Source organism: Cherax quadricarinatus, chromosome 50 (assembly GCF_038502225.1).
Source record: "Cherax quadricarinatus isolate ZL_2023a chromosome 50, ASM3850222v1, whole genome shotgun sequence".
Taxonomy (NCBI): domain Eukaryota; kingdom Metazoa; phylum Arthropoda; class Malacostraca; order Decapoda; family Parastacidae; genus Cherax; species Cherax quadricarinatus.
Genome location: NC_091341.1, coordinates 24182907 through 24209005, shown reverse-complemented (window position 1 = coordinate 24209005; position 26099 = coordinate 24182907). Strand labels below are relative to the sequence as shown.

At 44.1% G+C, this 26099-nt stretch overlaps 1 protein-coding gene across 1 annotated transcript in view; it reads right to left on the bottom strand.

Annotated features, from left to right (window-relative positions):
• Positions 1–202: 202 nt before the first annotated feature.
• The window catches only part of LOC128695265 (discoidin domain-containing receptor tyrosine kinase B), a 430413-nt gene continuing 404516 nt past the window's right edge, over positions 203–26099 (bottom strand). Inside the window, exons 10-16 of the mRNA XM_070095538.1 lie at positions 22277–22417; positions 20497–20628; positions 15131–15336; positions 14584–14676; positions 6200–6362; positions 5337–5519; positions 203–4744 (exon numbers count right to left, since the gene is read on the bottom strand). Of these exons, the coding sequence (XP_069951639.1) occupies positions 4604–4744; positions 5337–5519; positions 6200–6362; positions 14584–14676; positions 15131–15336; positions 20497–20628; positions 22277–22417 (1059 nt within the window). The 3' untranslated portion in view covers positions 203–4603. The remainder of the gene's footprint in view (positions 4745–5336; positions 5520–6199; positions 6363–14583; positions 14677–15130; positions 15337–20496; positions 20629–22276; positions 22418–26099) is intronic.

The following is a 26099-nucleotide window of genomic DNA, read 5'->3' as shown; positions in this document are numbered from 1 at the left end:
CAGTGTCCTGAGAATGGACTGTGTCAAATTAGCCAGACTGTGATACAAATAAGTACTGCAACGCAGACACACTGTTACAGTAGGTTTTGGTTGAATATGCTTCAGAGGATTAGTGATAGTTTACATTTTAACATGTTACCTGAATGTCTACAACAGTTCAGTTTGGGACTGGCAATAGTTGATGAGAAAATAAAACACAACATTGATTTCGATGTTTATTAAGAGCAGAGCGAGGTACAGTGGTGGGTGCAGGTGGTGGCTACCATGTTGCTGTGTCAGGAACTAGGATAGGGATGCTCTCTCTCTCTCTCTCTCTCTCTCTCTCTCTCTCTTTCTCTCTCTGCGTCTCTTGTTATAACTCGTTTTCAGCATTTTGTCGAGCCGTTGCTACGGCCCGAGGCTGCTAGTCTTCCCTGCACTGCTCTGCTCTTGCTCTGTCAGACCAGACGAACGTGCAATGTTCCGTGGTAAACAATAAAGCATTTTAACTGCACACTGCATCACTACACTCTGGCGTTTTCACTGCCGTGTGGCCGCCACCTCACCTCACCAGTACACCTTGTGCTTGTACTCTACAGCTAAACCATTAATTGCATGTGAAACTTGATAACGTTTCCGTCCTTCGTGTATCATCGTCGAGTGAATCATTCAGGAAGGACCGAAATTTCATTTAGTTTCATTTTCAGTTTGTAAGTTTTGAACTGACTCACGAAATCGTAATAATACGATTGTAAACAAACCACGGAACGGGTAGGTTTTGAACCCATGGCGAATGAGTCTTAAAACTCCAGGTTAGTATGTAAGCGACTTGGCCACCTGGCTACAATAATATTCATCCAACTAGGTAACCTCCTTATGGTGTATAAATATACCTAGTTGGATTATTTTTTTTTTTTTTGTAACCAGCTGGCCCAGCGGTTTACGCAGTGGCCTGGAGTTTTACGACTTGCTCGCCATGGGTTCTAATCCCACCCGTTTCGTGGTTAGATTAGTTTTGAATTGTTTAAGTCACTGTACTGTGGCTTTTATTATCCAAACGTACACTTGTTATCTTGTGTACACGAGGGAGTTGGACCCTGACAAGTGCAAAACGCAGTTGCTTCCCTCTTCTACCAGCTACAAGAACAGCTATAGGTGGCCAGCAACCAGTGTGCCACTGACAACGGTATTCACATTAACACAATGACCCTCCACTATGTATTCTTGAAATATGAGGTTACAACTACAGTTATCTGAGTGACCTAAACACGGAAGACTTGTCATATACAAAACAATTTATGAATGTAAAAATGAGTACAAGAAAAGAGTAACCAGAAAAATACTGCATACCTCGTCACTAACAAGGCCTGCCCACATGACTAGAAACGTGTAAAGTGCTTAAACGTCCAAAATATAATGGGGAGATGTATTTAAAAACACATTTCTAAAATACAGTAATTTCTAAAAAACATTAAACACACTAAGCTATGTAGGAGCATCAAAAGTGTTATACTAACACCTGGAGCATCAAATGTGTTATACTAACACCTGGAGCATCAAACGTGTTATACAAACACATGGAGCATCAAACGTGTTATACAAGCACCTGGAGCATCAAACGTGTTATACAAACACCCAGAGCATCAAACGTGTTATACAAACACATGGAGCATCAAACGTGTTATACAAACACCCGTAGCATCAAACGTGTTATACAAACACATGGAGCATCAAACGTGTTATATAAACACCTGGAGCATCAAAAGTGTTATACAAACACTTGTCACTACAAAGTAAGGAACCACATGTAGAAACACACATGAAGAAAAGATGATCTCTATCCGAGGTCGAAATATATATGTATATATCTTTCCTTATTTCTGTTTCTATATGCAGGCAATTTTTTTTATTATTTTCCTTTGAATACACTTAACTATGTTATTTCTTTCACTTTGGTCACGATGACAGCGTCGTGGCACTGCAACTCACACACACACACACACGAACCATTGTCTGACCACCAACTGCAACAGCTCAGTGGAATGCATTAGCCGTTTAGTGAGAATAATTTATGGAAATTATATACTAGCCTACCCTTAAAAATCTATTGTCCAGGTACCGAAGAAATTGTTAGTAGTAGTTAAAATTCTCAGTAGTGTATTGAATGAGGCGATATACAGGGTCCCTGAACTGATATACTTATAATACAAATCCCTCGCCTAATATTACATTAAAGATCCCTTATCTTACATTTAAGGTTCCTTATCTTACATTTAAGGTCCCTTATCTTACATTTAAGGTCCCTCTTATATTAAAAATCCCTCACTTTTCATTTAAAGTCCCTCTTCTTACATCAAATATCTCTCGTATTGCATTTAAGGTCCCTCATCATATTAAAGGTCCCCCTTCTATTAAAGATCCCTCATCTCTTATTTAAGGTCCCTCATATTGCATTTAAGGTCCCTCACATTACATTTAAGGTCCCTCATATTACATTTAAGGTCCCTCATATTACATTTAAGGTCCCTCATATTACATTTAAGGTCTCTCATCTGATAATGCATGTGCTGCTCCTCATAAAAAATATACTTAGGATCCCTCGCCTGATAGTATATTTAAGGTCCTCTTCAGTAATAGAACTGGATCCTTCACCTGAAGTAAAGCTCAAGGTCCACTTGTTGAGTTTCTATACTGAATCTTCGTACGTACAAGTTCTGTAGAACTCTAGCTGACCTGTCTTGCGGGTTTTCTTAGCTGATCTCTCTTGCAGGAGCCATTATCTGACATTTTTAGTAGGATCACCTTTCTGACATTAGTTCACTATGCTGACGACTCTGCGAGGGCCCAATAATAATTATAACTCGTAGGTTCCTTACTAAAAATTATTCATGGGATCCCATCAATTTTACACACACGCGTTGACAGCATTACAGTGAATTCAGGGGCTTGATTGATGGCAGCGTAAGTCAGGTCATAGTTCAAGGTACAGTGATTGGAGTCAGTCACGTTCACAAGGGTCTTGGGTGAGGTACTGGTATCAGTGAACGGTACCAGAGTACTAGACGCCCCTCGGGGGAGGAGAGATGTCCCAGGAAGGGACGCCGCCACAGTTGATAACAGTAGCAACAGGTGACTTGGTCTCAGAAACAAGGCATATAATACCGACTAATGTATATGCAACTTAAGATAAATTTATTCTGGAAACGTTTCGTCTATTAGGTACTTTAGCAATCCAAAGAAAGACAGGAAAAACATGGAAATATAGTATAGGTGCGTGGAGGTTAGTGTAGCCTGGGCGAACATTATACTAAATGACGTAGGCTGAGAGCTGTGTCCTGACGGCCTCAAATCACTAGAGATATTGCAGCCTCTAGTACTCTGTGCAGCTGTATTGACAAGAGTAATAACCGCAGACTCTAAACAACAACATTTGTGAAAATTCTCTTTCTAAGCAAACCTCTACAAACATTTGTCATCATCCCCGACAGCAAGGTGGTTAAAAATATATCCAGCGCCTTCACAACGGATCTCAGCGCTACAATATATATTCCCCTGCTTTTCTGTCTCTCTAAAAAAGATCACACTTCGAGTGGGCGAAGAGTTTCCATAATAAAGTTATCTAATGTTTTATTAGTGTCTCTTATACAGATGACTTGACGTAGTTAAAGATCTAATTAGCCGTGCCAAAACTGTCTCGAATTTCACTGAAGAAATACTTCAGAGTTTAGATTTTGAAATGAAACCCAAATTGACGGCCTCATAATGTATTTTTCAGTTGAAAGAGCTAGAGACTTAGGGAACTAAAGACTTTGGTTCAAATTCTAGTTGACATCGATGGGATCTAGAACCTTATGGTAGCTCAGAAGCCCGGTTAAAGCACAGCTGATGACAGTACCGATACAGAGGATTCAGACCAATAACACATGTTAGACATGAAATCAACAGCACTAATGTCACTGACCTGAATCAAGTTTGTTTGGTTTAAAGCCTATGGATTGCACGTTTGTCGTTAATGGCTGCAATTCACCCGAACATTAAAATCAAGGATACCTGAATCACTAGAATAGGGATTAAAGTAAACTCTCAATGATATTCACAGACATACACCTGGGTGTATATTGTTCTAGCCAAGGATGGTAGCGATAAGCGCTAAGCTTCTTACCTAACCTTGTCTCGCTCTGTTTGGAGAGTCAACTTGGCTGCTGCTTTGTTTACACAGTCATTATCCAGGAACTTGACTTTAAGGTATGTACATAATCCAGCAAGGAAAGGAAGCTCGAGGAAAAGAAAATGTCTCTTAAGTTATCTTGCTGCTGAGTAACAAAATGTTGAGCCTCCGCTTGGAGAAGTTAAACACTAGTTCTGCTGTCTTGTCTCTCGTCTTTTTGTTTATGCAGAGACTTAGTGCAAAGCACTCTTCTTTTACATTAAAACTTTAAAGAAATGCGACCAATTATTCAGTAGTGTACACTTCATTAAGTTACTTAATCCTACTTGGCACATCTTTATCCTTCGCTTCAAATACTTGGCACACAGTTGCTTGCTCGATATGTATAGTTGTGATGGCGTTCTTGCAGTCAGCCATGGTCCTGGGCAGGCTGGAGTGAGGCTTGCCCGAGGCTAGTTAGTCGTGGGAAAGGGCGTAGGCTGCCAGCCTGGCGTGGATAGAGCTGAAGGTGGGCCTCTGTGCAGGGTGTGGCCGCCAGCACTCAGTCATCACCTCCTGCACCTCTCTAGGGCACCACCCTGGAGGACTCAACACTACCTGCAATCATAATTATACTCACGTAATGGTCATAAGGCGCCGGGGGAATGGGATGCAATCATGTTGCATCTGAGGGAGGGAGGAGTAGCTTTAATTCATTTTATCAAGAGCCCTTCCTTCATCAGCATCAAGGTCCCCCCTACCTCACCCACCCCTCCTGCTTCAAAGCAATATTTGCAACATCAACACTGACAAAATCCGACGTTCACGGAAAATGGGCTAAAAGATAAAACATGATTTTCCGCGGCACAGCTGTGGTTTTCAACGGCCTTTAATTGCTCTATAAACACTTTTTTTTATTTTTTGTTAAAGATGAGCTGAAAAGAATTATAAGACAAAGAACCGGTGACAATTGTTTTGGAAGAATTACTATCTAACCCACTACTTGGAGATGGAACTTGACGTTTCGGTCATCACTGGACCATTATCAAGGCGCGACTTAATAAAGGCCTAGGATGGACAGAAACATCGTCTAGTTTCGTCTTCAATTTGTGTTACTGTATACATCTATTGACATTTATCAAAAAAAATAGCGAAATTCTTTGATAATTGTAAGCTTCAAAAGAAATGTTATGGGTGAGAATGAGAATACCTGAGGAGTGGCGTAGGTATCACTGACGGGTGTGGATGGGTGGGCGTGGGCGTGCGTGGAAAGGAGGGCGTGGAAGAGAAGGTCGTCACAGAGGTGGTGATGGGGCCGTCGGCGAGCCAGCGTCAGGATCTCCCACAGAGTGACGCCGAAGGACCAGACATCTGCAGGAGAGCTAAAGGTGCCCTGCAGGAGAAGGAGGAGCAGGTGAACAGTCTTGGACCCCTGATAACTTACTGTGTCATCTTTTAGTGTATTCACGGCACCCCTGCCTTTCACCAGGGGGATGTTGCACCGCCTGCTCAGTCTTTTGCTTTCGTACGGAGTGATTTCTGTGAGTAGATTTGGGACAAATCCCTCTAGGATATTTTAGGTGTCAATTATGATGTATCTTTCTCGGCTACGTTGCGTGGAGCACAGGTCAAGGGACTTAAAACGGCCAAAGTAATTGAGGTGTTTGACTGTACTTATACTAATCATGCACCACACCTCTGTACAAAGTCACAGCATATGTTAACTAAGACTATATGCTAGCTAACCTAACATTATATGAGTGTTACATGTATGAACAGTTGCTAGGTTAGTGTACATTATCTTGTGATATATCTATAAGTAAATTTAAGAGCTGAATACATATTATGTCTCTCAAAGCATTGATTTTGTTTCCTAAGAGCTTATCGTTTGTGATGACCATAGCCAGATATTCCACCCATAACTACCACGATAACTCTTGCCCTCTCCTGACAACTCTTGCCCTCTCCTGACAACTCTTGCCCTCTCCTGACACAACTCTTGCCCTCACCTGACACAACTCTTGCCCTCTCCTGACAACTCTTGCCCTCACCTGACACAACTCTTGCCCTCACCTGACACAGGGTCTCTGGGCTGCACCATCGTAGCGGCGCTGGTCCACGACCGTCAGGAGGCCGCCAGTAGTCAGCAGAGTAGCGAGGCAGCGCTGATCCCACCTGTGTGACCTTCACCACGCCCACGTGGCCACCCACGCTGCCGCCCATCACCACAATGTTTCTGCCGGAGAATTAAACATTGCTGCATACTTTTGTGGCTGCCACATTCATGTCAACACCGTATTAATGAATAATACGTAATATATATATATATATATATATATATATATATATATATATATATATATATATATATATATATATATATATATATATATATATTAGTGTTGTTGTTGTTGCTGCTATATTCACAATGTTAATTATACGTAAATATAGGTTAATTTAAACTGGAGAAGAACCCGAAGAACAATAATTCGTAGGAAATTGTACTTTCTTGTTGGAGAATAAGTTGTCTGCAGTCACTACCACCACTGCCACCACTACCACCACTGCCACCACCACTACCACCACTGCCACCACCACTACCACCAGTGCCACCACCACTACCACCACCACTGCCACCACTACCACCACCACTACCACCACTGCCACCACCACTACCACCACTGCCACCACCACTACCACCACCACTGCCACCACCACTACCACCACTGCCACCACCACTGCCACCACTGCCACCACCACTACCACCACTGCCACCACCACTGCCACCACCACTACCATCACTGCCACCACCACTGCCACCACCACTACCACCACTGCCACCACCACTACCACCACTGCCACCACCACTACCACCACTGCCACCACCACTACCACCACTGCCACCACCACTACCACCACTGCCACCACCACTTGTGATGTAGTTCAGCTGGGCTTGTGAGGTCTCTGGGGAGACCTAATTTAACCAATTATATGGTCACACCTTGCCTTGGCAAACGTCTGTAGCCACGCCCACGTCTGAGGTCTTTTGTTCTTGACGGCGTCAGACCTAGGCGTCAGGTCGTACACGTGGTTGTGGAGGGTGCTTGGACCACCATGAAAGCCCAAGAGCATGATCAGGAGATTCGAGCGGAGCTGCTGCTGGGGTGCAGAGCTCCTGAGCAGAGATTTCGAGCGGAGCTGCTGCTGAGGTGTAGGGCTCTGGAGAAGGCTGCTGAAGTCTCTGGAGGAGACTGTTGGAGGCATTAGGCAGAGTACTGGCTTGGTGCAGTACTCGTGCTGTGTAGGTCTTGGGACCTGTGGCTTAGTTCCTGTGATGAACTGCCCTCTGAACTATATTGTAAGTTACATTCATTTTGGTCAAGTTGATTGTGTTCCCTGTCTCACTGCTTATGTGTACCATCCCATTTATCTAAACCACAATAATGCTCTCCTGTTCCCAAATATATTATTGTACAAAGACTTAATAATAAACTGTGTTTGAGTAGAATAATAATATTCACTGCCCACCGTTATTTATTCTTTTTTCTTATATTTTATTATGTTTATATATGAGTGAAGAGTGGGCGAGGCATATGTTAGTGAGTAGTGTAGAGTTAATGAGAGTGTCGTGGTGGTCACCACTGACCTGTCATTACCTACCTACCTCCGCTAATCATCTCACTCCTACCACCTCGCCTGCCTCTCCCCTGCCTACATAATCCCTTACTCCCATATTCCCCACTTATATCCTATTCAATCATTACCCCCCTACATGACACACTGCCACCACCACTACCACCACTGCTACCACCACTGCCACCACCCCTACCACCACTACCACCACTACTACCACCACTACTATCACCACTACCACCACCACTACCACCACTACCACCACCACTACCACCACCACTACTACCACCACTACTACCACTACTACCCCTACTACTACCACCACTACTATCACCACTACCGCCACCACTACTATCACCACTACCACCACCACTACTACCACCACTACCACCACCACTACTACCACCACTACTACCACCACTACTACCACCACTACCACCACCACAACCACCACCACAGCCAAGACTACCACCATTCCACCACTACCACCACCATCACAACCACTACTACCACCACCACAGCCAAGACTACCACCATTCCACCACTACCACCACCATCACAACCACTACTACCACCACCACCACAACCACCACCACAGCCAAGACTACCACCATTCCACCACTACCACCACCATCACAACCACTACCACAGTGTTGACCCAGGAGCCGGGGCGGGAGGGGCGTTAACCACCATCATTAACATTGTTAACTTATATTACAGAGTGTTAAATTTAGCTTCCACGGTGCTGTTAAACACAGGTTATCATCCCACACTCTATCACGCTATATATATACATATACCCGAGTTAATGGCACGTTGAGCCTGCCTCCATTAAGCTACCCGTGGAGTTAATGGTGTATAGTCAGACTCTTGTTAGCCAAACTCTGATGGCTATCTTAATGGTGCATATATTGAGTGTAGACTTGGGTGGTGTGGGTGTGTGGTGTAGGTGAGCTGTGTGGGTGGGTGATGTGGGTGTGTGGTGTAGGTAAGCTGTGTGGGTGGGTGGTGTGGGTGTGTGGTGTAGGTGAGCTGTGTGGGTGGGTGGTGTGGGTGGGCAGAGAACAGGATCATTACACATGAGTAGACAGAAGATACAGTGAGAGGTGATGGACACAGTAACACACACACACACATAGCGTTCAGTGAAGAGGCGGGGCCAGGAGCTGAATCTCGACCCCTGCAACCACAATTAGGTGAGTACACACACACACACACACACACAAACACAGTGAGATACACACATCGTGTGTAGCTGGTCTGGAAGGTGTGGCTGGTCAGGAAGGTGTGACTGTCCAGGAAGGTGTGGCTGATCAGGAAGGTGTGGCTGGTCAGGAAGGTGTAGCTAGTCAGGAAGGTGTAGCTGGTCAGGAAGGTGTAGCTGGTCAGGAAGGTGTAGCTGGTCAGGAAGGTGTAGCTGGTCAGGAAGGTGTGGCTGATCAGGAAGGTGTGGCTGATCAGGAAGGTGTAGCTGGTCAGGAAGGTGTAGCTAGTCAGGAAGGTGTAGCTGGTCAGGAAGGTGTAGCTGGTCAGGAAGGTGTGGCTGATCAGGAAGGTGTGGCTGATCAGGAAGGTGTAGCTGGTCAGGAAGGTGTAGCTGGTCTGGAAGGTGAAGCTGGTCTGGAAGGTGTAGCTGGTCTGGAAGGTGTGGCTGGTCAGGAAGGTGTGACTGTCCAGGAAGGTGTGGCTGATCAGGAAGGTGTGGCTGATCAGGAAGGTGTAGCTGGTCAGGAAGGTGTGGCTGATCAAAAAGGTGTTGCTGGTCAGGAAGGTGTAGCTGGTCAGGAAGGTGTAGCTGGTCAGGAAGGTGTAGCTGGTCAGGAAGGTGTGGCTGATCAGGAAGGTGTGGCTGATCAGGAAGGTGTGGCTGATCAGGAAGGTGTGGCTGATCAGGAAGGTGTGGCTGATCAGGAAGGTGTGGCTGATCAGGAAGGTGTGGCTGATCAGGAAGGTGTAGCTGGTCAGGAAGGTGTAGCTGGTCAGGAAGGTGTGGCTGATCAAAAAGGTGTAGCTGGTCAGGAAGGTGTAGCTGGTCAGGAAGGTGTGGCTGATCAAAAAGGTGTAGCTGGTCAGGAAGGTGTAGCTGGTCAGGAAGGTGTGGCTGATCAGGGAGGTGTAGCTGGTCAGGAAGGTGTAGCTAGTCAGGAAGGTGTAGCTGGTCAGGAAGGTGTGGCTGATCAGGGAGGTGTAGCTGGTCAGGAAGGTGTAGCTAGTCAGGAAGGTGTAGCTGGTCAGGAAGGTGTGGCTGATCAGGAAGTTGTGGCTGATCAGGAAGGTGTGGCTGATCAGGAAGGTGTGGCTGGTCAGGAAGGTGTGGCTGATCAGGAAGGTGTAGCTGGTCAGGAAGGTGTAGCTAGGCAGGAAGGTGTGGCTGATCAGGAAGGTGTGGCTGATCAGGAAGGTGTGGCTGATCAGGAAGGTGTGGCTGTTCAGGAAGGTGTGGCTGGTAAGGAAGGTGTAGCTGGTAAGGAAGGTGTACCTGGTCAGGACCCCAGTTTCCTCGTATGTGAGCAGTTGGTCGTGAAGTGAGAGGGTGTGACCCCCGGGTGTGACCCCTGGGGAGTGACCCCCCGGGTGTGAACCCCCGGGTGTGACCCCTGGGTCATTATAGCGTGGTTTATGTGCTCGCCAGCTGTACAATGTTCGCTAAACCAACAACATTAAACCACATTTTAGCAACTGTGGATTTATCCTCTTATATTTCCCAGGATTTGTTTTACGGTGATAATAAACGCAGTGTGTATCCCTAGCAGTGTGTATCCCTAGCAATGTGTATCCCTAGCAGTGTGTATCCCTAGCAGTGTGTATCCCTAGCAGTGTGTATCCTTAGCTGTGTGTATCCCTAGCAGTGTGTATCCCTAGCAGTGTGCATCCCTAGCAGTGTGTATCCCTAGCAGTGTGTATCCTTAGCTGTGTGTATCCCTAGCAGTGTGTATTCCTAGCTGTGTGTATCCCTAGCAGTGTGTATCCCTAGCAGTATGTATCCCTAGCAGTGTATCCCTAGCAGTGTGCATCCCTAGCAGTGTGTATCCCTAGCAGTGTGTATCCCTAGCAGTGTGCATCCCTAGCAGTGTGTATCCCTAGCAGTGTGTATCCCTAGCAGTGTGCATCCCTAGCAGTGTGTATCCCTAGCAGTGTGTATCCCTAGCAGTGTGTATCCCTAGCAGTGTGTATCCTTAGCTGTGTGTATCCCTAGCAGTGTGTATCTCTAGCTGTGTTTATCCCTAGCAGTGTGTATCCCTAGCAGTGTGTATCCCTAGCAGTGTGTTTTCCTAGCAGTGTGTATCCCTAGCAGTGTGTATCCCTAGTTGTGTGTATCCCTAGCAGTGTGTATCCCTAGCTGTGTGTATCCCTAGCAGTATGTATCCCTAGCAGTGTGTATCCCTAGCAGTATGTATCCCTTGCAGTGCGTATCCTTAGCTGTGTGTAAACCTAGCGGTGTGTATCCCTAGCAGTGTGTATCCCTAGCAGTATGTATCCATAACAGTGTGTATCCCTAGCAGTATGTATCCGTAACAGTGTGTATCCCTAGTAGTGTGTGTCCCTAGCAGTGTGTATCATTAGCTGTGTGTATCCCTAGCAGTGTGTATCCCTAGCTGTGTGTATCCCTAGCAGTGTGTATCCTTAGCAGTATATATCCCTAGCAGTGTGCATCCTTAGCAGTGTGTATCCCTAGCAGTGTGTATCCCTAGCAGTGTGTATCCCTAGCTGTGTGTGTCCATAGCTTTGTGTATCCCTAGCAGTGTGTATCCCTAGCAGTGTGTATCCCTAGCAATATGTATCCCTAGCAGTGTGTATACATAGCAGTGTGTATCCCTAGCAGTGTGTATCCCTAGCAATATGTATCCCTAGCAGTATCCCTAGTAGTGTGTATCCCTTGCTGTGTATATCCCTAGCAGTGTGTATCCCTAGCAGTGTATATTCCTTGCAATGTGTATCTCTAGCAGTGTGTATCCCTATTAGTGTATATCCCTAGCAGTGTGTATCCATAGCAGTGTGTATCCATAACTGTGTATCCCTAGCAGTGTGTATCCCCAGCAGTGTGTATCCCTAGCAGTGTGTATCCCTAACATTATATCACCAGCAGTGTCTATCCCAAGCAGTGTGTATCCCTAGCAGTATGTATCCCTAACAGTGTGTATCTCCAGCAGTATTCCTAGCAGTGTGTATCCCCAGCAGTGTGTATCCCCAGGGAGGGCTGACACACACGCCCTGACACTCAACACTCCTGGCACTCCTGGGAATATGATAGAGGTCAACCAGGCACTCAACCTTTGTAGTCACTCCCAGATGCAACACAGTGTTGAGGAGTGTTGATGCAACACTGTTGATGAAACACAATGTTGATGAGTGCTGATGCAACACAGTGTTGATGCAACACAGTGTTGAGGAGTGTTGATGCAACACAGTGTTGAGGAGTGTTGATGCAACAGTGTTGATGCAACACAGTGTTGATGAATGTTGATGCAACACTGTTGATGAGTGTTGATGCAACAATGTTGATGAAATACAATGTTGATGCAACACTGTTGATGAAATACAATGTTGATGCAACACTGTTGATGAGTGTTGATGAAATACAATGTTGATGCAACACTGTTGATGAGTGTTGATGCAACACAGTGTTGATGAGTGTTGATGCAGCACAGTGTTGATGCAACACAGTGTTGATGCAACACAGTGTTGATGAGTGTTGATGCAACACAGTGTTGAGGAGTGTTGATGCAACACAGTGTTGATGGGTGTTGATGCAACAGTGTTGATGAGTGCTGATGCAACAGTTGATGGGTGTTGATGCAACACTGTTGATGAGTGTTGATGCAACACAGTGTTGATGAGTGTTGATGCAACACAGTGTTGATGAGTGTTGATGCAACACAGTGTTGATGAGTGTTGATGCAACACAGTGTTGATGAGTGTTGATGCAACACAGTGTTGATGAGTGTTGATGCAACACAGTGTTGATGAGTGTTGATGCAACACAGTGTTGATGAGTGTTGATGCAACACAGTGTTGATGAGTGTTGATGCAACACAGTGTTGATGCAAAACAGAACGTTAATGGCATAAAATATTAATAGCAGGAACTGCAACAACAATAATATTTTTATTTGATTTATTTATGTAGTCTTGTAGATTTATTCCTGTAGTGGTGTAGTTTTATTCACTGGTCTTGTAGATGTATTTATGTATTCTTGTTTCACTGGAAGGTTCAACTTTTCGTGTCTAAGTAGAGTTGGTGGTTCGTGAGGCGCTGCAACCCTCTCTGTTTGTGAAGGTCAGGCAAGTGCCATGAAGTATTGTTCCAGAGGACGCAGGGGAGTACCAGGGACAATATGAGGCATTAGGTAACAGAAAGTGGCTGGGAGACCACAGAGGTCAAGAAAATATCCCTGGCATCCAGGACGCTGAAGAAAGTGCCAGAAAAGGGCCTCTCCAGCGCCCAGGGCCCCGAGGAAAGTGCCAGAAGAGCCTTCCTGGATCCCAGGGCCCCGAAGAAAGTGTCTGAAGAGCCTTCCTGGAACCCAGGACCCTGAGGAAAGTGTCAGAAGAACCTCTCTCGAACACAGAGCAGGAGGAAAGTGCCAAGAGAGCCTCTCTGGCGCCCAGGGCCCTGATAAATTGGCACCAGGTTTTCCCTTGCTCGCTCCGACAGATAATTATTAAGGTTAATGATGGGTGGCGGGGGCAGCCTGACGCACCAGGCTGAGTGTGCTGGAGGCCAGGCTAATTGCATCATTTGTGCCGCCAGTCCTCCTTAATTACTGACCTCCCCTCCTGGAGCACTTCACCATTCATCGCTTGAATAAGATCATGGCACTGTCTTGTGTGTGTGTGTGAGAGAGAGAGAGAGAGTGGCTGGGGTCTTCTGTCTTCAGTTTATCAAACAATTATTATTGTACAACTCCACTGCTAAATAAACCATACCACGGGCGGGGATAGAACCCGCGATCAGAGAGTCTCAAAACTCCAGACCGTCGCTAAATCTCTGAAACGCCTTATAGCCTGACCTACGTCCACTAGTGGGCCTTGCTCACATGTGACCACGTCTTCAACTGCTGCACCTGCCTGCTTCTTAAACCGATTCAAGTATAAAAATCTCCAGCTTCATACCTCTGTATCTGATTGATAAGACCTGTTGTATAGGCCAAACATTTTTTTAATAGACACCCAGGAGTTACACATGAGTGTTATATATCATCGTCCCTAGTACTTTTTTGCGTATTGGTAAATTGCTGTCTGTTTTCCACTTGTATGTGTATAGTGTGCAGAAGCGCTCAGGTAATTAATATTACCAGGGTCACCTTCAACACACTCACCTGTTGACATTATGAGGGACTCACCTGATGATAGTAGAAGACACCTACTGACACCAGAAGACATCTGCTGACACCAGAAAACATCTGACACCAGAAGACATCTGCTGACACCAGAAGACATCTGCTGACACCAGAAGACACGCGCTGACACCAGAAGACATGCGCTAACACCAGAAGACACCTACTGACACCAGAAGACATCTGCTAACACTAGAAGACATCTGCTGACACCAGAAGACGTCTGCCGACACCAGAAGACATCTGCTGACACCAGAAGACAGCCGCTGACACCAGAAGACACCTGCTGACACCAGAAGACGCGCACTGACACCAGAAGACACCTACTGACACCAGAAGACATCTGCTGACACCAGAAGACACCTACTGAGACCAGAAGACATCTACTGACATCAGAGGACATCTACTGACACCTGAATACACTTGCTGACACCAGAAAACACCTGCCGACACCAGAAGACACCTGTTGAAATAATGAGGGACTCACCTGGCGGCCAGGTCGGTGTGAGAGACTCTGTGAGACTCGAGGAAGGCCATGCCTGCTGCTACCTGCACCACCACACCAACTAGTCCACTCACGCTGCTCGGGCATACACACAAAAAAACTCGTTAATATATTACAGTATTCTTGGAGAAGCGCTAAGCTCGTATGGGGCACATAGCACTTGGTGTTTGGGAAGTAATCAGGCTTGATCCAAGGAAAGGTAGCTTATGCACCTTGGATTAAGAGCTCTGCATTTGTATCAGGGCATACTCATTGTCTATCGAAAAGTGCCTTTGACAAATGGTAGCACACACACACACACACACACACACACATATAAACACACACACACACACACACACACACACACACACACACACACACACACACACACACACACACACACACAAACAAACAAACAAACAAACACACACACACACACACACACACACACACACACACACACACACACATACACACACACACACACACACACACACATATATATATATATATATACAGAAAGCAAACACACGCACGCCTCACTCACCTTATAACAGTACCCGTGTGTTGACCTGGGTGGGTGGCAGTAGCATGGGCGTGGGCGTACTCGGTGGGGGCGAGAGTACGGGCGTGGAGGTACTCAGGAAGATGGGCGTCGGGTTGGTACTCCAGCACCAGTGTCACGCCCACAGGACCGCCCACCACCACCCCAAGTAACCGAGTTATGTTCTCGTTATCCAAACTTGATAACAACTGTATATTATTATTATTATTATTATTAATAGTATTATTATTATTATAGTTATTATTATTAAAATTATTATTATAATTATTATTATTTCTACTATTATTAGTAGTACTACTACTACTAATAATAATACTATTATTATTAGTAGTAATATAGTTAATAATAATAATTATAATAATTAGTGTATGCACACAGCATCACTAAGCAGTACGCACAATAAGCGTAGAACTACGCACACTGCGTCTCAAAATTTGTGAAGATTTCGACTCAAAATTTGTGAAGATTTGGTAAGTCGACTACCACAGAGTCCTGCCTGAAGGTATTTTATATATATATAATATTCATATATATCTCCAGCCTTTCAGTAATGAGATAGAGAGTTTTTATTAATTCCCCACGTTTTTAATAAAGCCATTTTTTTTAATTCAGATGCGCATAGCTGAATTTTTTTTATTTTTAATGGAATATAATTGTCAGAGATCTTAAGTTAAGTTCAGAATGGAAAAAGATGACTTGAGGTTTATTAGTAAGAAAGTTAGTATGTATGTATGTTAGTAAGTATATATGTAAGTATGTAAGCAAGTATATATATGTGAGTATGTAAGCAAGTAAGTATGTAAGCAAGTGAGTATTTAAGTAAGTATGTAAGTAAGCAAGTAAATGTGTAAGCAAGTAAGTATGTAAGCAAGTATATATGCGAGTATGTAAGCAAGTATGTATGTAAGTATGTACGTTTGTAAGTTACTATATATATTATCATACATTACCCACTAAGATAACCCAAGAAAGTATATACATGTATATATATATATATATATATATATATATATATATATATATATATATATATATATATATATATAAATATTTTTATATATATATATATGTATGTATGCATGTTTGTATGTATGTATATGGTACAGTCGACAGGCTTCAAACCACATTAACTAACCAAAGCAAGCACAAATATCTAGAGGGTGCAATATATTTCCAAATGTTTTTTTCAATAAAAAATCACCTCAAAATTTATATATATCACTAAATGGCTGTAGTTATTTATTTTGTATATAGTATTGGTTGAACAAAGTCGATGTTCCATCACAATGGCCGGGGGGGCCGCCACTCCTGACGGTACTGGCAGTGTTTGTCAAGTTTTTTTTCTCAAATTGTGTCGTTATAGTGACGGATATAACGTAAGAGACGTATTGGATGGATTGAAGATATTGTTGTGTTTCTGTAGTGGTATGTATCTGTCTTCAGTGTTGTGTTGTTGAGGGTAATTTGTAGTCTTGATTGTACTCTGTTGGTAAGACTAGACACACGTGCAACACTCTGGGTATCTTTATTGTGGCAACGTTTCGCTCTCCTGGAGCTTTGTCGATGCTCCTGACGAAGCTTGACAGCTCCTGACGAAGCTTGACAAAGCTCCTGACGATGCTTAACAAAGTTCCCGGAGAGCGAAACGTTGCCACAGTAAAATGTCGCATTAGTTGCACATGGGTCCTTTTAATTCCAGAATTATGTTTCTGAGGCGGTAACCAAGATTCGAACCCTCGGTGTAGGCTCTTGATCCATTGAATTTGAGCTGTCCTTGTTCAGGTCGAACCTGACTTCCTTGACCCAAGGCGCCGTATGACCCCCCTGCGGGTTTAGCGCTTCTATAATTCGCTTAGGCATAAATTTAGGTCAATTGCTTAGTGTAGTTATTTACATGTATTTATTAAATGTGATCATTTATGAACTCTGTGGTTATTTATGTACTCACTGTGGTTATTTATGTACTCACTGGTCATTTATCTATTCAGTTTGGTAATTTATTCAATGTACAGTGCTGACGGCAGCCTAGTTACTAAATATTTTGACTTGGTTACGTTTTATTGTGTCAGTGCAGCAACTTAAAACTTATCCACACTTCCTTAAAAACAAGCTTGTAACGTCAGCAACTTAAAACTTATCCACACTTCCTTAAAAACAAGCTTGTAACGTCAGCAACTTAAAACTTATCCACACTCCCTTAAAAACAAGCTTGTAACGTCAGCAACTTAAAACTTATCCACACTTCCTTAAAAACAAGCTTGTAACGTCAGCAACTTAAAACTTATCCACACTTCCTTAAAAACAAGCTTGTAACGTCAGCAACTTAAAACTTATCCACACTTCCTTAAAAACAAGCTTGTAACGTCAGCAACTTAAAACTTATCCACACTTCCTTAAAAACAAGCTTGTAACGTCAGCAACTTAAAACTTATCCACACTTCCTTAAAAACAAGCTTGTAACGTCAGCAACTTAAAACTTATCCACACTTCCTTAAAAACAAGCTTGTAACGTCAGCAACTTAAAACTTATCCACACTTCCTTAAAAACAAGCTTGTAACGTCAGCAACTTAAAACTTATCCACACTTCCTTAAAAACAAGCTTGTAACGTCAGCAACTTAAAACTTATCCACACTTCCTTAAAAACAAGCTTGTAACGTCAGCAACTTAAAACTTATCCACACTTCCTTAAAAACAAGCTTGTAACGTCAGCAACTTAAAACTTATCCACACTTCCTTAAAAACAAGCTTGTAACGTCAGCAACTTAAAACTTATCCACACTTCCTTAAAAACAAGCTTGTAACGTCAGCAACTTAAAACTTATCCACACTCCCTTAAAAACAAGCTTGTAACGTCAGCAACTTAAAACTTATCCACACTCCCTTAAAAACAAGCTTGTAACGTCTGGTAAGTGTTATGTTTCGTGAGAGGCTTTCTGATTTCATTGAACCTGGTTGGTCAACGTTACAGTAGGTAACGTTCAAGGGCCCAGAAACCCATAGGATCCTAGTTTGAATTCCGAAAATAGTCTAAAATTATATATATGTCGTGCCGAATAGGTAAAAACTGGTCAGTTAGCAAGAACTCATTTAAAATTACGTCCTTTCTAAAAATGTATCTTATATGTTTAAAGATATATTTTTTCGTTTATGTTAATGTAAGAATTAAAAAATTTGTACCAAAAGAACCTTAGAAAACTTACCTGGCCTTATAACAAGCGCAATTTAATTTAGCCTAATCCATCTAAGTATATTTTAAATAAGGTCCACAATAATTTAATAATAAACAAATGCAATGAAAATTTTTTTTCGTTAGGTTCAAAATGATTTTTCCGAAATTATTGCATACACAAATTTTCGCTTGCCTTATTCGGCAACACACAGTAGCGTAGTATTTTCGATACAAGACCGTCTTCAGGAGCTACTGTAGTTCGTGGGTTGTGTACGTTTTAATTTGTAAATATTAAACAAATTGGTTTCCTTCCAATAAATGAAAAAAATATGTATTTTTTTTTTGATCGGATTCAAATCTTGACCAAAGCCCTATTAAGGGAGCAAAGGAAGATGGAGAGGCGGGAGAGCAAAGGTAAATAGCCTAACCTCGTTCGAGCTTTTCTTGATAATGGTTGGGGGGGGGGGTTGCACAGTGTTCGTGATCATTAAGTCTGAAGAGAATGCATAAAACTTGGTGATCCCAAAAAATGTCAAGGGCCGCAATCACTTCGAATTTTTTGGGTTATCCTAGGTAATTTACACAAATGTTACTATGTATGATAATTTGTGTAACTATTTATGTGCACCTGTACCTAAATAAACTTCCACACAACCCCAAGACTGGATAGGATCTAATGATTGAAATTAAAGCTATAATTTTTAAGGAGGTGGAGGGATAAGCCAGCGGAAGGCCTTGGTCAGATGACCAAAAACTCCAGCTGTGGGTCATCATATGACTAAGACCCGCGTCAGGAAACACTTTTCCTGTTTCCTAACAAACTTAACCTAACCTGACTAAGACTGGGTGTGCTTGGAGGCTGGACGGTGTGTTGGGATGACCACCACAGTGCAGTAATGTCAACACAAGGGGTAAGGAGAGTCCACATCCCGTTGCGTTTAATTCGTGCCACAGTTTCTGACTAAAGCCGTGATACTGAGAGCACACGAAGCAGGCGCCGCTATTACGGACTTCGGCTCTCTTGACCGCAAGAGCTTCACCCTTAGCTCTTGACCGCAAATGCATGACTGCACATCTCTCCTGACTGTAAGATTGACCCTCTCATCTCTCCTGACCGCAAGACTGACCTTCTCATCTCTCCTGACACTCATGATAGCCTATTATATTTAATACGGTACTGTATAATATTTCTTATTGTATCTATAAGATTCCGTGCTGTATCTATATTTCTTGATGTTTTTATATAATATTTCGTAGTCTTTCGTACTGTATCTATAATATTTTGAACTATAATATTTTGTACTGTATAATATTTCGTACTGTATCTATTATGTTTCGTAATGCGTTTCGTATTGTATCTGATATTTCGTATTTCTATTTGTTATCTCTGCTGTTTAGTGGCTCTTTCCTGCAGTCTCAAATTTCTTTAAAATCTTTTATAGAAGTGAGGGAGCAGAAGTCCATAGAATATTCAAGGAACTGTATGAGAGAGAGATAATAAGGTATGAATGTAAGATGTCATGATAATGGCTAAACTTTGGATTAGAAGAATGGCAAATATTGAATTACACGGATGAAAATGTTTCAGCAAGCATAATTGGGAAGGTATATACGTGAGGAGGTTGTAACACGCATGCGCGCACACGTGTGTATGTGTGTGTGTGTGTGTTTTGGGTGTGAGTTGGACCTGCCTAGCATGGGTCAGTAGGCCTGCTGCAGTGCGCCTTCTTTCATATTCTGGCTGTTGTCATTGTGGGTGTTGGGGGAGTGTGGGTGTGGGTGCAGGGGAAAGCGAGCGATGCGCGGTGGTGTGGGTTATTGATGTGTGGGTGTTGTGAGGTAGTGTGGAGCTGAGTGGATGTAAAGTGAGGGTGTAGGTGTAATAGACATTTGTGGGTGGTTGAAGGTGTGGGTGTGGATAGTAGGTTGTGATTAGTGTTAGTGACGATGTGGATTTTGCGTGTGAGTAGGTTTAGCGTCAGTGTGGGTGTGAACTCGGGAGAGTTCCTGGTTGTGGATAAGGGTGGGGGTGTGTAGGCTGTAGTAACTGTGGAAGTGGGGGGCTGCTCATGGGTGGGTGGGCGTAGATGTGGAATGTATGGGCATTTGTGAATATGTGGATGTTTTTAGGGTTGGGGTAGGGGTAGGGTGTGGGCGTGGGAGTGAGAGACAATGACCTGTGCGTGCCGTGTAGCTGCTGGGGCGGCCTGGTGGGCGGTGACAGTGACAAGGGCGGCGTGCCGGGTGGGCGGGGCCGCCCTCTCACCCTCCTCCTGTGATCCATCTTCACTGACCACGCCCACTGACAGCTGTCGATAGAAATATCTGTGTTATATGACAGTGACACGTCTCCCCAGCCTCGTCTGCACAATTCATCTCCCAATATACATTCTTTGTCAACAACCTGAAGCTTATATCTTACCGATAATAAATAGTTACCCAGTGTTAAGGCTGAATGTTACTAAAACTTAAAATCACTATTTCAAAATTTACGTAAAAAAATGGAAAAATTTCGTGAAATAAATAAATTAAAATTATTAGTTAAAATCAGAAAATTTCCCACACAAGCGAAAATGATGTTAAAAATTTAAAAAAAAAATAGAGATTGTGTGGCAAAATTTAAAGATGTGACGACGAAGTCTGTATATTTAAGACCCTTGTTATAAAAGTTATTACAATAATACAACTTGAAGTTGTATTATTGTATATTTTCAACCGTATATTTTCCACCGAGTTGAAATTATACGTGAAGGGAACTGTTTTACCTCTCCCCCCCTACACACATACACCAGAGATTAATACGTAGAGAAGAGCAGAGGCAGGAGGGATAACAAGAAAGGTACTACAGTGACTTGATGATTAAGACATGTGCAACAGTTGGGTTATCTTTATTGTTGAAACGTTTCGCCTGCACAGTAGGCTTCTTCAGTCAAATACAGAGGCATCAGGTGTAATAGTGAAATGAAGACGATGTAATCAGTCCATCAACCTCGGAGAAAAAGTATCTGAGGTGGTGAGTCCCTCAGCCTGGAGAAGAGCTCAACTGATTACGTCATCTTCATTTCACTATTGCACCTGCTGCGTCTATATTTGACTGAAGAAGCCTACTGTGTAGACGAAACGTTTCAACAATAAAGATATCCAACTGTTGCACATATGTCTTAATGATCAACTTGCCGGTATTTTACACCATTTTCAACACTACAATGACTTGTAGAATACCTGAGAGGAAGGAGACAGAGTGATGGTCAGGGAGGAATCATCAGGATAAGGGAGGGTCCCTGCGCATGGTCCACTGGTGTTCCTCGTAATACGTAAACAACATGCCAAAAAAGACGAAGTACAATACTTCGAAGTCTAACGAACCATGTGGGGCTCTGTGATAGAGTGACAGGTAAAGCTAGAGAGACAGTGATGAATGGTCTGAATATACCTGGACTTGGGGAAAGCATTCGTCATAGCTTCCCACTAGAGACTGATCCACAAGATAGAAGAACGAGCGGGAGTGGAATCCTCCAGTGATGGAAGGAGTTCCTGAATGATAAAAAAAGAACAAAATATCAGGATGGTGTTTGTTACAAGAGAGTTTCCCAAGGGTCAGTACTAGAACCACTGCATTCCTAGAACTGAGGGAGGTGCTTTGTCAGAGACTATATAAACTGAACCTGACAGTGTTGGACTATAGGACGACTAGGGGAAACATGATTATGGAATGAAAAATACCAAGAGGTAATGACAGAGCACATTAGGGTCGGAAAGCCTGCTTAAAATGCGAGGACCAGGTACAAGGGAACGTAGATGGAAGTTAAAGACACAGATGAGTCACATGGTTTTCAGAAAGAATTTCTTCGCCAGTATAAATATGAACTTACAAAATATAATTTGGGACTGATTTTTTTTTTTTTGATACGAGAGCTGAAAATCGACAGACCTGGGAGGTACAGGTGAGTCACTTACCGTAGCGAAAGCCCCAGAAGCCAGCACGCCCGTCCGGGTAATGCGCTCCGGGGCCAGCGTGGGCGTGGGTGTGGGCGTGACCAGACGTCCAGGGTCCTGCCTGTACACGCACGTCAGCCACGGACCAGTCACGGACGCAACCTGTCCACATACACGCCAGGGAGAGAGGAAAGAAGTAATGTGTGACCGTGGATCACGTTCTAGCTATCAGTGATCTGATGTTCCAGCCAGTTTGCGATGGTGGTGGTCAGGGCAGGACTGGGGCCACGGGCCCGGGCCCGGGCCCGGGGCTCGGGCCAGGGACACGGGTAAGGGCCCGGAGTAGAGGCTGGGGGTCGAGATGAACCCTGATAGCTGGACCTGGACAAGAAACTCTTGTCATTCATTCATCCGTCTCTCTCTCTCTCTCTCTCTCTCTCTCTCTCTCTCTCTCTCTCTCTCTCTCTCTCTCTCTCTCTCTCTCTCTCTCTCTCTCTCTCTCTCTCTCTCTCTCTCTCTCTCTTTCTCTCTCTTTCTCTCTCACTCTCTCTCGATGGTAATAAGATTATAGTTTACATAGTGATATTTGTGTGAATATTATTGGTGTAAATGTTGGAGTTGTAACATTAGAGGTGGAATTATTATTAGTAGTAGTAGTACTAGTAATAATAACAGTAGTAATGGTGGTAGTAACATTAATAGTAGTCATAGTAGTAGTAGTAGTCATAATAGTAGTAGTAGTCATAATAGTAGTAGTAGCAGTAGTAATAGTAGTGGAAAGATAGAAAAAGCTTTCATTCTTCACATCAAGAACTTTTCACCGTCTTCAAGGAACGTTGGCGAGAATGTGTAATTAAGCGAGCAAAGTCGTCCTGTCAACCGCACTCATTCTCTTCCTTAAACATTAACATTTTCTTGACATGTGTTTTCTTGACGCTGTGATTAATGTTGTCTTAACAGCATCAAAGCTTTTCCTCTAAGATCTTCCCTCGTTCGGGAGTCTTGCTATCGTGGTGGATGAGAAATATTGATGAACATAACGGGCGTTTTCTGCAGCGACGACGGTGGTGCAGCAGTGCCAGGCTGTGTTGACATCATTGGTGCCAGGCTGTGTTGACAACATTGGTGCCAGGCTATGTTGACAACATTGGTGCCAGGCTGTGTTGACAACATTGGTGCCAGGCTATGTTGACAACATTGGTGCCAGGCTGTGTTGACAACATTGGTGCCAGGCTGTGTTGACAACATTGGTGCCAGGCTATGTTGACAACATTGGTGCCAGGCTGTGTTGACAACATTGGTGCCAGGCTGTGTTGACAACATTGGTGCCAGGCTATGTTGACAACATTGGTGCCAGGCTGTGTTGACAACATTGGTGCCAGGCTGTGTTGACAACATTGGTGCCAGGCTATGTTGACAACATTGGTGCCAGGCTGTGTTGACATCATTGGTGCCAGGCTGTGTTGACAACATTGGTGCCAGGCTATGTTGACAACATTGGTGCCAGGCTGTGTTGACAACATTGGTGCCAGGCTGTGTTGACAACATTGGTGCCAGGCTGTCTTGACAACATTGGTGCCAGGCTGTGTTGACAACATTGGTGCCAGGCTGTGTTGATAATATTGGTGCCAGGCTGTGTTGATAATATTGGTGCCAGGCTGTGTTGATAACATTGGTGCCAGGCTGTGTTGATAATATTGGTGCCAGGCTGTGTTGATAATATCGGTGCCAGGCTGTGTTGATAACATTGGTGCCAGACTCTGTTGACAACATTGGTGCCAGGCTGTATTGACAACATTGGTGCCAGGCTGCGTTGACAACATTGGTGGCAGGCTGTGTTAACAACATTGGTGCCAGGCTGTGTTGACAACATTAGTGCCAGGCTGTGTTGATAATATTGGAGCCAGGATGTGTTGACAACATTGGTGCCAGGCTGTGTTGACAACATTGGTGCCAGGCCGCGTTGATAATATTGGTGCCAGGTTGTGTTGACAACATTGGTGCCAGGCTGTGTTGACAACATTGGTGCCAGGCTGTGTTGACAACATTGGTGCCAGGCTGTATTGATAATATTGGTGCCAGGCTGTGCTGACAACATTGGTGCCAGGCTGTGTTAACAACATTGGTGCCAGGCTGTGTTGACAACTTTGGTGCCAGGCTGTGTTGACAACATTGGTGCCAGGCTGTGTTGACAACATTGATGCCAGGCTGTGTTGACAACATAGGTGCCAGGCTGTGTTGACAACATTGGTGCCAGGCTGTGTTGACAACATTGGTGGCAGGCTGTGTTGATAACATTGGTGGCAGGCTGTGTTGATAATATTGATGGCAGGCTGTGTTGACAACATTGGTGCCAGGTTGTGTTGATAACATTGGTGCCAGGCTGTGTTGACAACATTGGTGCCAGGCTGTGTTGACAACATAGGTGCCAGGCTGTGTTGATAACATTGGTGCCAGGCTGTGCTGACAACAGTGTTGTCAGGTTGTATTGACAACGCTGCGGAGGTACAAGGTTGTTTCGTTAAACTGGTACAGTGGTACAACACTTGTAGACACGATGGTACAACACTTGTAGACACAGTGGTACAACACTTGTAGACACAGTGGTACAACACTTATAGACACAGTGGTACAACACTTGTAGACACAGTGGTACAACACTTGTAGACACAGTGGTACAACACTTGTAGACACAGTGGTACAACACTTGTAGACACAGTGGTACAACACTTGTAGACAGTGGTACAACACTTGTAGACACACTTGTACAATACTGGAATAACAACAGTTGTTTGAAAATATATCAGTGAAGAACGTCTCAACTTACGTCTTGGACGGCAGACATATAAACGGGTGAACATGGACAGAACTAAATCGACGAGCGGGTAAGATACAGAATTATTCCTGCATTAATGCAATCAACTGGTGTGGGTGGCATCCTGGGGGACAAGATTGAAGGACCACAATGGAAATCAGACAGACACTCCGCTGACGCACTGCCTTTCTTGGGCTACCTGGAGGTTACCTGGAGGTTATTCCGGGGATCAACGCCCCCGCGGCCCGGTCCATGACCAGGCCTCCCGATGGATCAGGGCCTGATCAACTAGGCTGTTACTGCTGGCCGCACGCAGTCCAACGTACGAGCCACAGCCCGGCTGATCCGGCACTGACTTTAGGTATCTGTCCAGCTCTCTCTTGAAGGCAGCCAGGGGTTTATTGGCAATTCCCCTAATGCTTGATGGGAGGCTGTTAAACAGTTTTGGGCCCCGGACACTTATGGTGTTTTCCCTTAGTGTACCAATGGCGCCCCTACTTTTTATTGGCGGCATTTTGCATCGCCTGCCCAGTCTTTTACTTTCGTAGGGAGTGATTTCTGTGTGCAGATTTGGGACCATTCCTTCCAAGATTTTCCAAGTGTAGATTATGATATATCTCTCCCTCCTGCGTTCCAACGAGTACAAGTCAAGTGCTTCCAAGCGTTCCCAGTAGTTAAGGTGCTTGACAGAACTTATACGTGCAGTAAAGGATCTCTGTACACTCTCTAGATCTGCGATTTCACCTGCTTTGAATGGAGATGTTAATGTACAGCAGTATTCCAGCCTAGAGAGAACAAGTGATTTGAAAAGGATCATCATGGGCTTGGCATCTCTCGTTTTGAAAGTTCTCATTATCCATCCTATCATTTTCTTTGCACGTGCGATCGTGGCACTGTTGTGATCCTTGAAAGTGAGATCCTCAGACATTACTACTCCCAGGTCCCTTACATTAGTTTTCCTCTCTATTGTATGGCCGGAGTCAGTAGTATACTCTGTTCTAGTTATTATCTCCTCCAGTTTCCCATAAC